Genomic DNA, 15,533 nt, shown 5'->3' on the forward strand with positions numbered 1-15,533 from the left:
TAATCTCTTTCAAATTTTTAAAATTTTCTATTACATGGTGGACCATTTTCTCCACTCATAATACAATTAATTATCATTCTGCCTAAAAAATATATAATTAATTATCATTATTAACACTAATTTTTAATTGAGACCCCTTCTCCACTCACAATACACTCGACTATTGTTATTATATAAAACTCATGTCATGCATTCATTTCTAGGACTATTTTTTATGGACGAGGAATACATATGATACGGGATGAAATCCGATGTCCCATAATTTTACATGTGCCACGTTGTCCACTCTTATAACTATTATTTTAATAATATTTTTTATATAAAAAAATTGTTATCGTACTATGAATTATACTTGATTTTTATTTTAAAAAATTGTATATACCATAACTTTAATTTATCAACATGTTATTTCAAACAACTGCATAAAACAACGTTTAACAATAGGAAATGTGGCAAAGTAGGTGCATGTAGTTGTGACGAAGAATTTAGGGACTTCAAAAGTATCTATAGCATATTTTAAATTCATATATATAATTAATTATAAGACTGTCACCATAAGGTACTTTAATGATACAAGTAATCAAATAAGATGAATGAATTATATTAACTCCAATCATATGAATGTGACTCATCAAACTTATGCACTATAATCAATCATGTAGGATTAAACGGAATCTTCTTTGTGACTAGAAAAAATTATTACTTTATTTTCTTAGTAATTATTTGTTTTAGAGACTTAATAGTTGCATGTCTTGATGCAATGTATGTATTTTTTTTTACATATATGAGCGGTAATATAGCTGAAACTGACAAAGATGTTTATGAGAAACCAATTATTAATACTTGTAATATATATGAAACTAAATGAACTAATTAATTTCTTTGTACATAAGATAAATGAAGTAAAACGTAATTAGCAGGATATATAATTAGCGCGCTATATGATACTCTCTTCGTCCCACTTTAAATGTCTCAAAATTATGAGATAATTTTATAGTTTTAAGACATTTGAAGTGGGACGGATGGAGTATTTACTGTGAAATATATTGAAATATATATCCTTCTATATTATGCAGAATCGTGGGTGTCAAAAAACACGAATCGACTTGTCCAAGAAATGTCCGTTTGCGACGCGAGTTATTATGCATGTTAATTAATTAGGTAGCTACTATATATGGGTATATGACACTAATATCCCCCAACCTACAATGCTAAACACACTAAATTTATCTGCACCAGCACCACTATATACATGGACGATAGCTTGTTTTAAGAAAAATTTACACTCTCCATTTTTGGAACATAAAATTTATGTAGACCTAATAATAATAATGCACGAGTACCTATTGGTTAAAACAGTCAGGTACTTTGTGATGCAAGGTGTATATGCAGTTGACTAAATAAATACCGAAAAATTAATCTAATTCTTTGCACAAAATGTTAACTTTTTAGGTCTATATATCAATTTTTTTTAGGAAATAATTTTAACAATTTGGTTCAATATTGCTAATTTATAAATTCAAAGCTAAATGATCCAAATGCTACTAATTAATTCTATATATATCGTGTTAATTAATAGGAGTAGTTTAATACCACAATTATATGTATAATTCCTACAATAAAATTATCTAGTAGTGACACAATTTTAATGACATAAAAAGATGAGTCATAGAATTTGTTACATCTTTAGGTGTAACAAAGTGTAGCTACGTACACCCGGCCACACATGTATGTATATATCAGTCATATGATTGATAAAATATCACCTTCCAGATACAAATCAGTCATATGATTGATAAAATAAACGCACCATATCGTGTCCTAGATCTCACTAAAATTAGGGGGTCTCATTGGAGCGGCCCCCTATATATATATATATATATATATATATATATATATATATATATATATATATTTTGAAGCACATGTATTTATATATATTTTAGTTACACATAAAATTGTAAGTAAATTATTATTATTATTATTATTATTATTATTATTATTATTATTATTATTATTATTATTTTATTAATAATAATAATAAAATTAATATTTTCAAATAACTAACAATTAAATATATTATTATAAAAAGTAGCTACACTTTCACATATCACATAAATAGTTACATCTATACATGTCACTAAATTTAGTGACATGTATTTATTTTTGTGACATATATAATAGCTACCCGATTATACCATGTTGCAATTTTATTTAATGATATTTATAATTGTCATTATTTGTTAAAAATTATTGTCACTACTAGAGCATTTTGTTGTAGCGTGTGTTAGACTAAATTTACAAAACAACCGTATCAATTAGCAACCAATCGCAAAATACTAACTATAAATTGACGACTTTTAAAGAACCGAGTAAAATTGCAAATTTGTGCCAAATTAAAGTTTGAATTTTTGTTGCTACTGAGAAGTATATATATCATACGTCGAAATTGAGATATAGATCAAATTATATATGCAATATATGTGCACAAATATTTTACTCGTCATTGACATGCAGATGATGGATATTACTCTGAATTTCGAGGATACAGATCAAATATGGAGCAATATATAATAGAAAAGTAAAAAAAAGATGGCGTGAAAAACAATAAAGGAAATATACATGTAGATGAGGAGTAAATGATACTACTACTATTGATATTAGATTGGGAGACGTGCTTGTGAATCAAAAAGGAGGAATTTCGCAAACGTGCATGTGCACATCCCTATGCCGAATGCGTCTCCAACTATTATTCATTAACACCCCAAATCCCTTTTTCTAATTAATTACTATCTCTGCAAAATGGAGACCTAGACTAGTACTTAATTAATCAATAATGTGGTTTGAAATTGAATTGTGATTGCTATGTAGTATTAAATTATGGAAATCCCTAGACGACTTATTTGTTTCTTCTTTTCTTTTTTCTTCAGAAAAATTTACTTTGCATGATTGAGTATTTTTATCTTCAAGAGTATGATTTCCTTAATCACATATTTTTAATAGGATATGAATCAAGATAAATTAATTTAAATAATAGAAATAATCAAATGCATTGAGATATTCCAAATTTTTAATCCATCAAAATAAACAAGGAATTAACTTTACTATCACTAAAAAAAAAAAAAAACAATCCTAACGACCAAAAATTCTGTAGCAGATTCCCAAAAAATGATTGTTAAAGGCCCTAACGATCGATTTAATGACCATTAATAAGTGTCGTTGTTTGCATCGTTGTTTTTGTAATCAACGATCATTTTTTCAATCGTTAGAGAGTAGAATTTGGTTGGTCATTTACGACATATATAGCTAGAATTAACGATCGAAAGAAAACGGTCGTTAACTCCCCGCACAATTAACGACCGTTTATTTTCGGTCGTTAGTTAACGACGGTCGCTAGTATTTTTTTTTGTTTTAACGACAATTTTTCTATCGTTAATTCTTTTATTTTATTTTTATGTTTTGAATAGCAATATAAGATTTATAGCAATATAAGACATATAACAAATTAAACTACAACAATTCCGAGAATCCAAAATGCATAAAAGTAGCAAATATATGTCTACAAGTTTATAAATTCATAATCAAAGTATTCAAGTATGTATCTAGTAGTGTCAAATAAAAATGAGCTAATCAGAGGTTAGGGTGAGTCTGATCAGAACTATTTGAGGAGGAAGATCGATATATCTGCATGAGCTGCGCGATCTGCTTCTGCATCTGCGTTTAGAATGTCGTTATTTTAGAACTGTTAAAATTCGATCGTTAGATACGTGTTTTCTTGTAGTGTATTTTTATTTATCAAAGTTAATCCTCCAAATTAAATACACAAATTTCTTGCCAATTAATAGTGCACATAATTTTTAATTTTGATATGGTAATACACAAACTTTTAATTTGTGATTTTATTGTGAAATTAAAATCTCCTAATTTCAAAGTCTACAAGAAATTTAAAGAAACAAGTTAAATTTTATTGTCAAATTTATGCAGCTCTCTTCGAAAATTTGAGAATTTTAATTTTATGATAAAATCATGATAAATTAAAATTTTATATATTATCATATCAAAATCAAAATTCATATTCAATTCACGAAATGGCTAAAATATTTATATATTTACAGGTAAATAATCCTTTTCTTTTCTGTTTGACCTAGCTTGCTTTACGAGCGATCCAATATCCTTAATACACTTTGTTATTTCCTTGGGATTGTTTCCTTGCATTTAATTACTGCATGCAATCCTTTTTTCGGTATGAAATGCCACCATATGCGACCTACTATAGCCTTTGACTTTTATTTTCATCAATTAATCAAATTTGATCACCTTCAATTCCCTTTTCATTTAATTTTTATTATCCAAGTTGATGCACTTTCAATGTGTGTGTGTGTGTGTTTTTTTACATTTCTAGTGTCGTGAATTGAGGATCTAATATAGTTTATACATTATTAATGACATTTGGTTTTTATAGTTTCTTTCTACCAGCTCAAATAATTTTGATTGATCGAACCAATCTATATTTACAAGAGAGGAAGTTATTTTAACAATATAACATATACTCCTATATATAGATATAGAGAGACGACGCAACGTACACAAACAGATTCATTAACGCATATTTTGGAGTTTGAATACGAGGTTTTGAGAGTGGCAGTTATAAGCAAAAGTGAAAAACTTGAAAGTAAATGAAATGTTGTTAGAATAAATTAAAGAGTGGAGATGAGGAATATATAAAAGAAATAAGAGGAATTTGCATGGAGCGTGGCCTAGCTTTAACTTAACTTCGACGTTAGCTTTAAGCAGTCCCAACGGCGGCGGCTCCGGCCGTCAACTCATGTATCTCTCCCCGCCCAAATACAATAACCTATCGTTGACACTTGACACTTTAATTACCCATATATCATATATATGAGACAGAATGCCCTGCGTCTTTGCTAGCTATATTAATTTGCAGAGAGAGAGAGAGAGTTTGGGCATGCACCAGCACATCACATCCATCAATTATATATCTGCAATCGATCGTATATATGGCGGCGGGCGGCGTTCCACCTGGATTCCGGTTTCACCCGACGGATGAGGAGCTTCTCCACTTCTACCTCAAGAAAAAGGTTTCGTTTCAGAAGTTCGACATGGAGGTTATAAGGGAGGTCGATCTCAACAAGATTGAACCATGGGACCTACAAGGTATGTATATGTATATGTATATACTGATGCATGCATGGAAATGGAATATATATATATATATGGATGAAATTAATTAATTAAGATGATGATATGATCATATATTGGTGCAGAGAAGTGCAAGATCGGGTCGACTCCGCAGAATGAATGGTACTTCTTCAGCCACAAGGATAGGAAATACCCAACTGGTTCTCGGACAAACAGAGCCACCAGCGCCGGCTTCTGGAAAGCAACCGGCAGAGATAAATGCATACGCAACAGCTTCAACAAGATCGGCATGAGGAAGACCCTTGTCTTCTACCGTGGTAGAGCCCCCCACGGCCAGAAGTCCGATTGGATCATGCACGAGTACAGGCTCGAGGATTCCAACAACGAGCCTCCACCAAATGTACATCACTTCACTTACCTATATATTCTCCTAATTTATTCAATATTAATGCTAACATGTCGTTTAATTTCAATGATCAGGAGGATGGATGGGTTGTTTGTCGCGTATTCAAGAAGAAGAATCTGTTCAAGATTAACGGCACTAGCACTAGTACTGAAGGAGGAGGGATGATGGCTGATCCCAATTCCTCTATCTTCGCACAAAGAAACAACATTAATGCTTCAATGAATCAATATGATCTGTTGCATAATGGTGCAGATCTCAACTACTCCCATATCCCAGTTGATCAGTACCCACAAGTTGAATCCCACAACTTCCATCTCAAGCCATTGATGCTCACTAGTGGCAGCAACTACGATCATCCAGATTATGACCACCACCACCACCACCACCCACCACCGCTCATCAATAACATGCAGGTCAAACAGTTGATGTCTAGAGATGACTGCGAGAGTAGTGCTACTCCTCCTGCACCACCACCACCACCACCCAATTTCCAATCTTGTGAGCCGGGAGGCCTCGAATGCGATCACTCCTCTCAACCCATGAATCAATGGGATCCACTTGCCGTTACTTCAAATCCCACCCAAATCAATCACTTGTCTCTCAGAAGTGAGATGGACTTTTGGGCCTATGGGAAATAGCATTCCTACCTCTCTAGTATTTATTTTCACCAAAATCATTTAACTTGGTAATTGAATATAAAATTATACGTCACCTTGTAACTCAAATTCTTTACAGATTATTACTCATCACTCATTACATTCTCATATCTTCAATTTCATGTATATACTTGTTTCAATTAATGTTGTTTGAGCCTCGTATACACGTGTTGAAATTATATCAATATTATTACTTAGTTTTTCCCAACACCCCTGTTATCGATACTGTGATGTTTTATCTTGGTAATGTGCATGCACTGGTGAGACATTAATTAATTAGTGAAAAACTGAGAGATGAAACATGCATGTTGTGTATAGTAATAGAGAGTAGGTAGGTAAATCCAAATCGAGCAAGGCTGCAAGCAGAAGAATATATCTGAATGAGAGTGATTTGGATGAAAGATGTGATGATTAATGGATTGTACAAGGTTTGATGATGTTTGAGAAAACTGGGAGCGTACATAAACGAATTAGAGAGTTGGAGCTCTTTCAGCTGATCCGGCAATAACAGTGAGCAAGTTGTTGCCAAAAGGATCGCTCAAGTGTGCAGCGAGGTTCTCAACGGGGCCTTTTCCGGTGACATAGGCTTGGATGAAGAAGCCAAGCATGGCGAACATGGCTAGGCGCCCATTCTTGATCTCCTTCACCTTCAACAATGCAGCTTGGTCCGGATCCTTAGCCAGACCCAATGGATCGAAAGGACCACCGGGGTGAAGCTTGTCCTCCAGATCCTATACCAATTCATAAAACACACAAATTAACATCTCATCTCTACCTAATACATACATATATATATATATATACACAGTTTCAAGCAAGAGCAGAAATTGATGCATGTTTCCACTTACCAAACCGTTTGTAATTCTGTAGTACTCTGCACCTCCCAGCAGAACAACCTCAGCAATCACGGCAACAACAAGGTTAATGGGGATGTTTTTGCCGAAATAGTTCAATGTGTTGCCGTCAAGAAGCAGAGCGCCCGTCTGCATACATATATATATGTAAAACAAGAAGCTAGCTAGAAGCAACAAGTGTTGGGAGCATAGATATAGAGAGAGAGAAGGTAGGTAGTTACCTTGAACCAAACAGCCTCGGGGCCGCAGTTGGCACCAAATTTGTTGAATGCCTCAGGAATGATAAAACCAGCAGCGCCAAGCATGGCCCATCGAGCGTGGATCAGCTCATAACCTTGATATCTAAACCAACATGGATCCATCGATGAGTATATCTATACATCTGATGTGATGATTGAATAAATAATTAAGGAATATATATATACTTGGCGAAGTCTTCAGGCTTCTTGCTGAGGCCAAAGGGATCGTATCCATAGCTACAGTGCATATATATGAAACGAATGAGTATTATTTAGGGTGGGAATTGAGGAAGAAGCTGAGTGAAGTGTATATACTTACTCTCCAGGAACTTCTCCTGTGAGGTACTCTGGGATTTCAGATCTGTCCAAGAGCCCATCAGGCAAGAAAATTCTCCTGTCAGGTCCTGATCAAATCCACGTACACTAATTAATTACTACTCCAATTTACTCATTCATAGTTAAAGTAGGTTGCATCCTTACCATACCACTTGGCGAGCTCCTCGTCTGCTGGGGCCACAGCAACAGCCTTGGCCTTAGCTGCCTTCTTCTTCGAGAAAAGGGCCACCGTCTTGAAGGTTGCCGGGCTCGATGCAGATGGCGCAGCCCGTGATGCCCCGGAGAGGCTCAGTTTGTTTCCGAGCATCTCCGACACGCCAAGGGAGGATGCAAGAGAAGCCATCTTCTTCTTTTTGTTTTTCTCAGATGGTGGTGGCGGTGGTGCTGGTGGTGTGGCCAAGAGCAATACAATGCAAGAACTATGGATTGCAAACACTAACTAAAAAGGTGGCATTTGTGGATGTAGATGTGCCAACTAAGCTATCGTTTCCTGTGGTGAGCAAATCTGATTGAGCTCTTTGATAGGGCGAAGCCGATGAGGTTGCAGATTGATTCTGCCCACGTGGATTCTTGGATAACATGTTCTATCCACATTCCCCCACCATATTTACTTCTTTTACTACCATCCCATTTTCACGCGCTACTCACAAAACTTACCTTCTTTTGTTTTAACCATCATTCCTCCTCAATTCACATCAAAATACTAACCCAACTGCATTTCAATAATTACTTTGGTCTTCCTCCTTACACGTATGGCTTAGTGCACTTCTTGTGAGCTCAATTATCCTCACTGGCCAAATTTTTTTCTTTGCCAAGTACAAATTAACATTAGGTTGTAAGGAGGTTTCGGTCAACAATCAAGTTGATGAGAGCTTCTTGGCCTGAATCTCAATTGAAATAAAATATTCCATATTGCCTTGACTTGGATTAAAATGAGAGTGCACAAGGCTGGGTGAAGGCGTCAAATAGCTAATGCATAACAGAATCCTACATTGACCTCTCTCTATAATATATACAAATATTCCAAGCAAGTTCATCAACTCAAATCGTGTTTCCACTTAATCATATCCCCGTCCTCTCCACTTATTCACCTCCCTGGAAGTTGCTTGAATTAGCTTTTTCGTATTCACGACTAGCTCGTCAACAAGGTCACCAATTTCATCCCTGGAATAAACAACCACAACATTTGTTAGCCAACACACAAAAACTTAGACCAAGATTTCTAGCATGCTCACAGAAGCCTGAAACCATTTTTTTGCACATTTCAGGGATACCCCAAGATCCTATAAATCAGAAAGCAGATACTTTTTCTTTTCTGCACATTCTCTCATAGCACATGACCTTAAATATATCATATAACAATTTTCTGCACATTTCAGCAAGGATATGAATAGAACTGTATGGAAAAGTAACATAGATTTCAATAGAAACTCATCAAACACAAATCTCATGGGCCCCTTTGATAGCTATGTTTACATTAAGAGTTCAGAAGCCTGGTGAAGGGGTAAACTAGAAATATTTTCCCAAGGGATGTGAGAAGTGGAATTCAATTTAGATGTTCCCACTTTTCTTTAGCTAAAGCTAGAACTGCTTAAAAAAATTTGTGCCCATCATTTGTCAGTAACAATCTCTAGAGTGAAAATATAGTCCTTAAATGCTCACCTTCTCAAACAGTAGATGAGACCACCAATGAAAGAATACATGAAATAATAACAAATTCTTATTCCTATACATGGATAGTTGGAGCAAATAAAATCACTGCCATTTCCAAGTAACATGTTGAAACATTGGCAGGCTGAAATGTTGTTCATTCTCCAAAGTAAGACATTTTACATTTGGAATAATTTGATCGTGTCGAAAAAGAAAGTAAAACTTGGAAATATTATATCATTGCAAGGGCAAGCTTTACTGGCTCTTTGTTAAAAAGCAATAAACAGTCCTTACTAGCTTTGCTGTCAACACTTGGGCCTAATTAGATAGAGACTGGTTTGATAACATGAATCTTGTTGCACAAATTTGGAGCCCTTTCCTATATATTCTAAATTCAGCCTGTTCAGAGTTTGTTATATGAAGTAGATCTTCCTCATTGACCCAAAAGAACTAACCTCAGCGGCCAAACACCAGAATACAAAGGAATAGAGATAAGTACAATAACAACCACAAAGAAGAGCTGTAGCTATTATTGTCATTTTCTTTTGGATCACAAGGAAACTTTTTAATCTGCAAGAGCAAGATACCTTCTTTCCCAGTTAAGCGACTAACAAGCCAGAAACCGATAAAAGAAAAAGAATTATCATCATATTTAGCCGTTTCCCATATAGTTATATCCTAACCGGTGCATGTCCAGACGAAAGATGATCAAGGAAAACCATATCTTGATTGAACATTAAACTAGTATTCAAGGATGTATGACAAAAAAGAGCCAGTAAAATACATCAATCCTGTGTTTCTTGTTTTTCTTTTCCCCGGTAATTTGCTAATCATATAAAAATGAGCTCAATAGCCAAAACAAAAGGAAAGAATAAGGTTAAGATATGAGAAAATTGTTGAAGCTAGGACCATAGAATTACATAGCATGTAACTTTCAATTCTTGCACCATCCACTATTTGCAAGATAATTGAAGAAGAAAAAAGAGAGCAGCATCAGATTGGGGTCTAGAATGGTTTCAAATTTAAAGATTAATCTTGGCGAAAACAGAGTTTTCCATGTGGATAGTAGTTAAAGAAAGTAAAGGGGTTGAGAACAAGTGACTGGTAATCCAGGTAAACACAACCAAATACATCATTGTGTTCTTCAATGGAAAGTAAAATGAAATCACCAATGAAATAGTTCAAAGGTATAGAAAAATGAGAAGCAATCGGTAACTTACTGGGCGGGGAGAGCTCGAGCTCGGAAGTTGTGAAAAGCCTTGTCAACATTGGAGTATTTGCGACTGTCATCATATGCGATCCCTCGGCCGACGCCATACCCAAAACCCACACCAACGCCGCACCCAGCTCCGAACCCAAATCCCAGCTGCAGACCCGGGATTCCCGGACCAAAGCCGGCACCTGAGGAAACAAACATCATCACTCACAGTCACAGCCAGCCCTGAATATGAAATCTAATTTTACCTCCAAGGAGGCCAAAGGCAAAACCAAAGCCGCAGCCGGCGCCGATGCCGAAAGCAGGTCCGAGCTTTCCCAATTGATTGGATTTAAGTGGTGGCAGCTTCCATAACAAGCCCTTCTCTTCTACGTCTCTGCCCCCGTTCATTTTCCTCAAATCCCTTCCACGTACCAATTCGATTCAACTCGCACTCCATTTTAAGTTAAGGTAGTGATTAATTTATGGAGACGCCCCCCAACTGTGCTTATATTTCACTCTTACCCAAATTCTTACGATATTGACATTCATCGCCCCAATTCTTTTGAAAACTAATACTCTCATGCAGTGTTGGATTGGGTTGGAGGGGAATATGATTGATGGCTGCTTGTTTCTTCACAACTCTATCTCTATTCTCTGCGACTCATCCACCACCACCTCCATCTCCATCTCCTTGTTGTCGACTAAGTTCACATCCACTCAACAAAAACACACTTTTCACTAGTACTATTGGATTTGCTCGATCACAATGTCGCAGTGTTGCGAGCACAAGGATTGACAGCCCTTCTACGGTTGGTGATGACGATATCCACGCACTGTTGCAGGTGAGGTGACTAATTTGATTTCTATTCTACAGTTAGAGCCATACCTCTGCTCTGGAACTTCTTCCTCGTATTTGCGCAGATTCTTCCACATGATTTGCGCCACAATCTTTTAGATGACTCCAATCGGCATCACCTTCTGGAGGTAATACGCTGCTTTTACGACAAGGGAAACCAAACTGCACATTTTTCTGCTACTTGTCTACTTGGCTGCCGTATTGTTGGATGTGATGTTCCTCCAATAACCTCTGCAACTCTTGTATGGAGTATTCGCTCGTCTTTGTGCCTTATTTCTGCACCTCTTAGTTTTTAGTTAATTTAGAATCTGCCGTTGTTCAATTGATGCAAAATATTGGACGCATACTTTTACTACGCTCAGAATTTTCAATTTGATTCCACTTCATAAACACAATCGTGGTAGTTTTATACTGGACACTGCCACATCCTATGTATGAGAAATTTACGGTGATGCGTGTTTTATACTAGACTACTTACAAATTCATTTGGGATTCTGATATGCACTTGAAGGTGATACAGAATCCTAATCTGTTATGCTTGGAGCTTAAATCTTTCCATTGCTTGTTGAAATTACATGTTAATGTCATTTTGGGCATATCAATTGAAAATGTTTTTCATCTTCATTTTCTCAAATTGCTGTGCCAATTGACAGGTGATATTGGATGTGGGCAGGCCACCACAAGCATGTTATTTTGGTGATCTTGGCAGGCGCTGCCTTAGGAAGAGGGAGGTGGGTCATCTTGCTGTATAATTGGAGTAACATGTGGTGTCTTGATCACTAATAAAAAAGTTGAGTTCTTAAACCCGATAAACAGCTATCTGTTATGAATTTTTGATGATTCATTAGTAAGATATTTTTGGCAGGTGTCCAAGGAAGAACTGGAATATGCACAAAATGCAATCGGAGAATTAGGAGGTGATAATAGAGCTGGAATTGTAGGCACTCTGCATCGAATATCTGCAATCAGGAACAAGAATGGAAAAGTTATTGGTTTAACTTGCAGAGTGGGGAGGCCACATAGAGAGAATATGGACATGGTCAAGGACTTGCTTGAGTATGGTAAAAGCATCTTGTTTCTGGGAAGGCAAGCAAGCATCTTAAATAACTTATGTTACATAATTAGTAAATCTTTTTCCATGTGATGTGTGTGCAAATGTAAACAAAGCATTTTCAAGTTGGTGATTGCAAAAAACTGGAGAATGAGTTCTATAAAAGTAATCATTTTTACCTTTAGACATATAAATATAACATGGTTGTCGGTTGATATACCTTAGATCAATAAATGGGCTGAGGATGCTACACATCATATTGGAGTAACTCATCAGAGCTCATTCAATAAGATCAGCTCGAGTGGGGAAAAAAGTAAACTAAATAGCATATTTATTGTATGTAAGCTAAAGAATATACACGCACGAATTCATCCAAAAGCCCACTTGGATATAGAGAAAAACCTCAAAACCTAAGAGCTCAAATTGATCTAATTGATACAAGTCATTCAGACTCTTTGTTCTTTTTAGCATCCATAATATATTTTTTTAGTGATGAGATGAGAACCAACTCTGAATTACTTTATATCAGGCCTCTTCCAGCTTCAAGATAAATGCTTTGAATTGCCCATGTTCTGTCTGTTTTGTGCTAGTCGTCCTGTCCGGTGATCTTTAGCAAGATAACATGCCAGATGATTCAATGGAAGGATTTGCTAGCAATTTTCAATGCATTTGGTGAACATACTGGTAATGAGTTCATAAGAGTTTAATAGCAAAATATTGGTAACTGTGGAATCTAAACAGAGACACACAAACGCTTTCCCTTTATATGACAATTAATTAAATGTCTTTATCATTAGACTTCTAGAATACACAGAGGTCTGATAAGGCCATTTTCTGAAGTACGTATGATGCTATTCATGAGGAATACTTGTTTCAATCTCCTAAGAAGCCAATTACTATCTGAATGGATTTTTTCTCATTGATCATATCTGACTCCAGCAGGCCTGGTGCTGGAAAAACTACAGTCATGCGAGGGATATCTCGTGTATTGTCAGATGAACATCTAAAGAGAGTGGTTTGTGCTTTAGAGGCTTTATGGTGCATTCCTTTCCTCATAATATGATCTTTCATTTAGAGTGATCTTCACTTTTCCAATCAGCTAGGTTATTGTTGATACAAGTAATGAAATTGGAGGTGATGGAGATATTCCACATCCAGCAATTGGGAGAGCACGGAGATTGCAAGTTTCTGAACCATGCATGCAGCACAAAGTGATGATTGAGGCAGTAGAAAATCATATGCCTGAGGTGATAGTTATTGATGAGATTGGCACAGAAGCTGAAGTGCGTGCTTGTCGTACTATTGCACAGAGAGGAGTAATGCTTATTGGTAGTGCTCATGGCAAGCGAATCGAGGATGTTATAAAAAATCCCACTCTTTGTGATTTGGTTCGTGCAATTTCTTTCATTAATATAAAAGCACAGAAGTATGCTTTATCCAATCTTTCTAAACATCTTATGTAACTCAAACTAACTCCCACTCTGCAATTCTTTGTTCTTAGATTTGGGATAATCAGGATTCATAATTAATCTGGTTTCCAATCTAAACTTTTGATTGCAGACATCATCTCGTTTCTATCTATGCCCCATATCCATGTCCGATGATTGAATCTGCATTATTCACAAATACTTTCTTCTATTCCTGAACCTATTTTCCATGTGTATTTATCTCATCACCATTAAACTTTATTTCAGTGTTAAAGGGCCTCCTTTTGTCATAGGTTGTTACGTTCATGTGTATTCTTTTACGTACTGTTGTAGTAGATCATAGATTAATTAGTCCATTGTGAAATGTATGATTGGTGGTTAGTTCTAAAATTCCAGACCCATTTGGGTTGGGGTAGATGAGCTCCCTCCCTTGGCATGGCCTGCCAACTAGAAAAGGATAGATGCACTTCCCCTTGGAGATATGCTCCTTGGCCTGCCAACTAGTCATTATACTTTTTCAAGTTTTAGCCTTTAATCAAGAGTTTCTTTGAATTTATGCTTGGACCTCAACTTCTTTTTCGTTTCAACTTTAGCAGATAACATTAGATTATATTTCTTCATGTAACATATTCCTCATCTTACCCTTATTCTTACTGAAAATTTTCTTCATTAAAGTTTACTGCTTGGTATTTGAAACTGTTGATCAAATATTTGTCAAATAAAATGTTATACTTGGCATTTATGGTTTATTTATTTATTATTGTCATGCAGATTGGAGGGCTAGAAACAGTGATTTTGAGCGATCAAGAAGCAAGGACCAGAAATTGCAGGAAAAGCATTATTGAGAGAAGAGCTGCTCCAACATTTCCTTTTCTTATTGAAATGAGGGAAAGACATTACTGGGTGGCACATCGGGTTAGTTGGTCAACCATTTTTTTTTTTGTTAAGCATGTGGATGAATACTATTCCATATTCTACTAGATACCGTCAATTTTGTTCAGAAATCTCAGGTATCCTTGAATTGGTTAATTGTAGTCCTACTTTATGGTTACTGGCAACATATAAATATACAGCTTGAATTTTACAAGATTTTTTGTCCTTTGAGTTTAGATTAATAGAATGAGGAGATAGGAATTGCTACGACTCGACTAAATCTTTGCCACTTCGTATTTCATTGTCAGACTGACAAGAGTGTGGATGCATTGCTTCGTGGGAAAAAGCCACTGGTTGAGGTAATCATGTAGTTCTTGTATGCTTTACATTTGGATTTAGAGTTTGGACATGTGCTCGACTTGAGAGTAAAGAAAGCTGAGAACGACAAGTTTGTAATGCATTTGAGATTTGTAGGTAAGACGCAGAGATGAACAATTTAAGGTTGTGATGGAGAGATGGAAAAGTGATGACTAAAACTGCCAATTCTTGCTCCTTGATCAAGATAGAGGACAACAGGCTACAAAATTGTGCAGTTGTGCTTGGAAATTATTTGTAGATTCAAGTAGCTGGACAGGCTGAATGGTGTGTGCTCATGGAGTTTTGTTACTTGTTACGGCAATGAACTGATGATGTTGATGCTGTAGAATTTTCTTCTTCCTTTGTTTGTTGTTATTGGTGGAAGTAATATGTAAAAAGTATTTATCTGTACAGATGGATGTTGTAAATTGTGGGATAATGAATACAATATGACACATGTTATAAAAATT

The 15,533-nt window shown here is 35.8% G+C and overlaps 4 protein-coding genes across 5 annotated transcripts; 2 read left to right on the plus strand and 2 right to left on the minus strand.

The window, feature by feature from the left end:
- The first annotated feature begins 4,631 nt into the window (after nucleotides 1-4,631).
- LOC131010356 (protein BEARSKIN1-like) lies at nucleotides 4,632-6,430 on the plus strand. Its single transcript, XM_057937846.1, has 3 exons — nucleotides 4,632-5,175; nucleotides 5,286-5,560; nucleotides 5,641-6,430. Exons 1-3 carry the CDS (start codon nucleotides 5,019-5,021, stop codon nucleotides 6,202-6,204), a joined length of 996 nt encoding a protein of 331 aa, XP_057793829.1. The 5' UTR covers nucleotides 4,632-5,018; the 3' UTR covers nucleotides 6,205-6,430.
- Nucleotides 6,431-6,612: 182 nt separating this feature from the next.
- LOC131010364 (chlorophyll a-b binding protein CP26, chloroplastic) lies at nucleotides 6,613-8,528 on the minus strand. The gene is made up of 6 exons (XM_057937859.1): nucleotides 7,796-8,528; nucleotides 7,635-7,719; nucleotides 7,502-7,552; nucleotides 7,298-7,418; nucleotides 7,071-7,205; nucleotides 6,613-6,953 (listed from the first exon to the last, which is right to left on the minus strand). The coding sequence occupies exons 1-6, from the start codon at nucleotides 7,992-7,994 to the stop codon at nucleotides 6,693-6,695; spliced, it is 852 nt and encodes a 283-aa protein (XP_057793842.1). The 5' UTR covers nucleotides 7,995-8,528; the 3' UTR covers nucleotides 6,613-6,692.
- A 15-nt stretch (nucleotides 8,529-8,543) lies between these two features.
- On the minus strand, nucleotides 8,544-10,907 carry LOC131010377 (uncharacterized). Its single transcript, XM_057937878.1, has 3 exons — nucleotides 10,766-10,907; nucleotides 10,522-10,702; nucleotides 8,544-8,815 (listed from the first exon to the last, which is right to left on the minus strand). Exons 1-3 carry the CDS (start codon nucleotides 10,905-10,907, stop codon nucleotides 8,710-8,712), a joined length of 429 nt encoding a protein of 142 aa, XP_057793861.1. The 3' UTR covers nucleotides 8,544-8,709.
- Nucleotides 10,908-11,094: 187 nt separating this feature from the next.
- Nucleotides 11,095-15,531, plus strand: LOC131010343 (uncharacterized protein ycf45). 2 transcript variants are annotated; one of them, XM_057937829.1, is made up of 9 exons: nucleotides 11,095-11,341; nucleotides 11,421-11,483; nucleotides 12,009-12,086; nucleotides 12,221-12,441; nucleotides 13,349-13,421; nucleotides 13,510-13,794; nucleotides 14,605-14,748; nucleotides 15,015-15,065; nucleotides 15,181-15,531. In XM_057937829.1, exons 1-9 carry the CDS (start codon nucleotides 11,117-11,119, stop codon nucleotides 15,238-15,240), a joined length of 1,200 nt encoding a protein of 399 aa, XP_057793812.1. In that variant the 5' UTR covers nucleotides 11,095-11,116; the 3' UTR covers nucleotides 15,241-15,531. The 2 variants fall into 2 exon arrangements, with proteins under 2 accessions (XP_057793812.1, XP_057793811.1); XM_057937828.1 differs by having other exon boundaries at nucleotides 11,117-11,341; nucleotides 13,346-13,421.
- Nucleotides 15,532-15,533: the final 2 nt, after the last annotated feature.

The sequence above is a fragment of the Salvia miltiorrhiza genome, chromosome 2 (genome assembly GCF_028751815.1).
Source record: "Salvia miltiorrhiza cultivar Shanhuang (shh) chromosome 2, IMPLAD_Smil_shh, whole genome shotgun sequence".
Taxonomy (NCBI): domain Eukaryota; kingdom Viridiplantae; phylum Streptophyta; class Magnoliopsida; order Lamiales; family Lamiaceae; genus Salvia; species Salvia miltiorrhiza.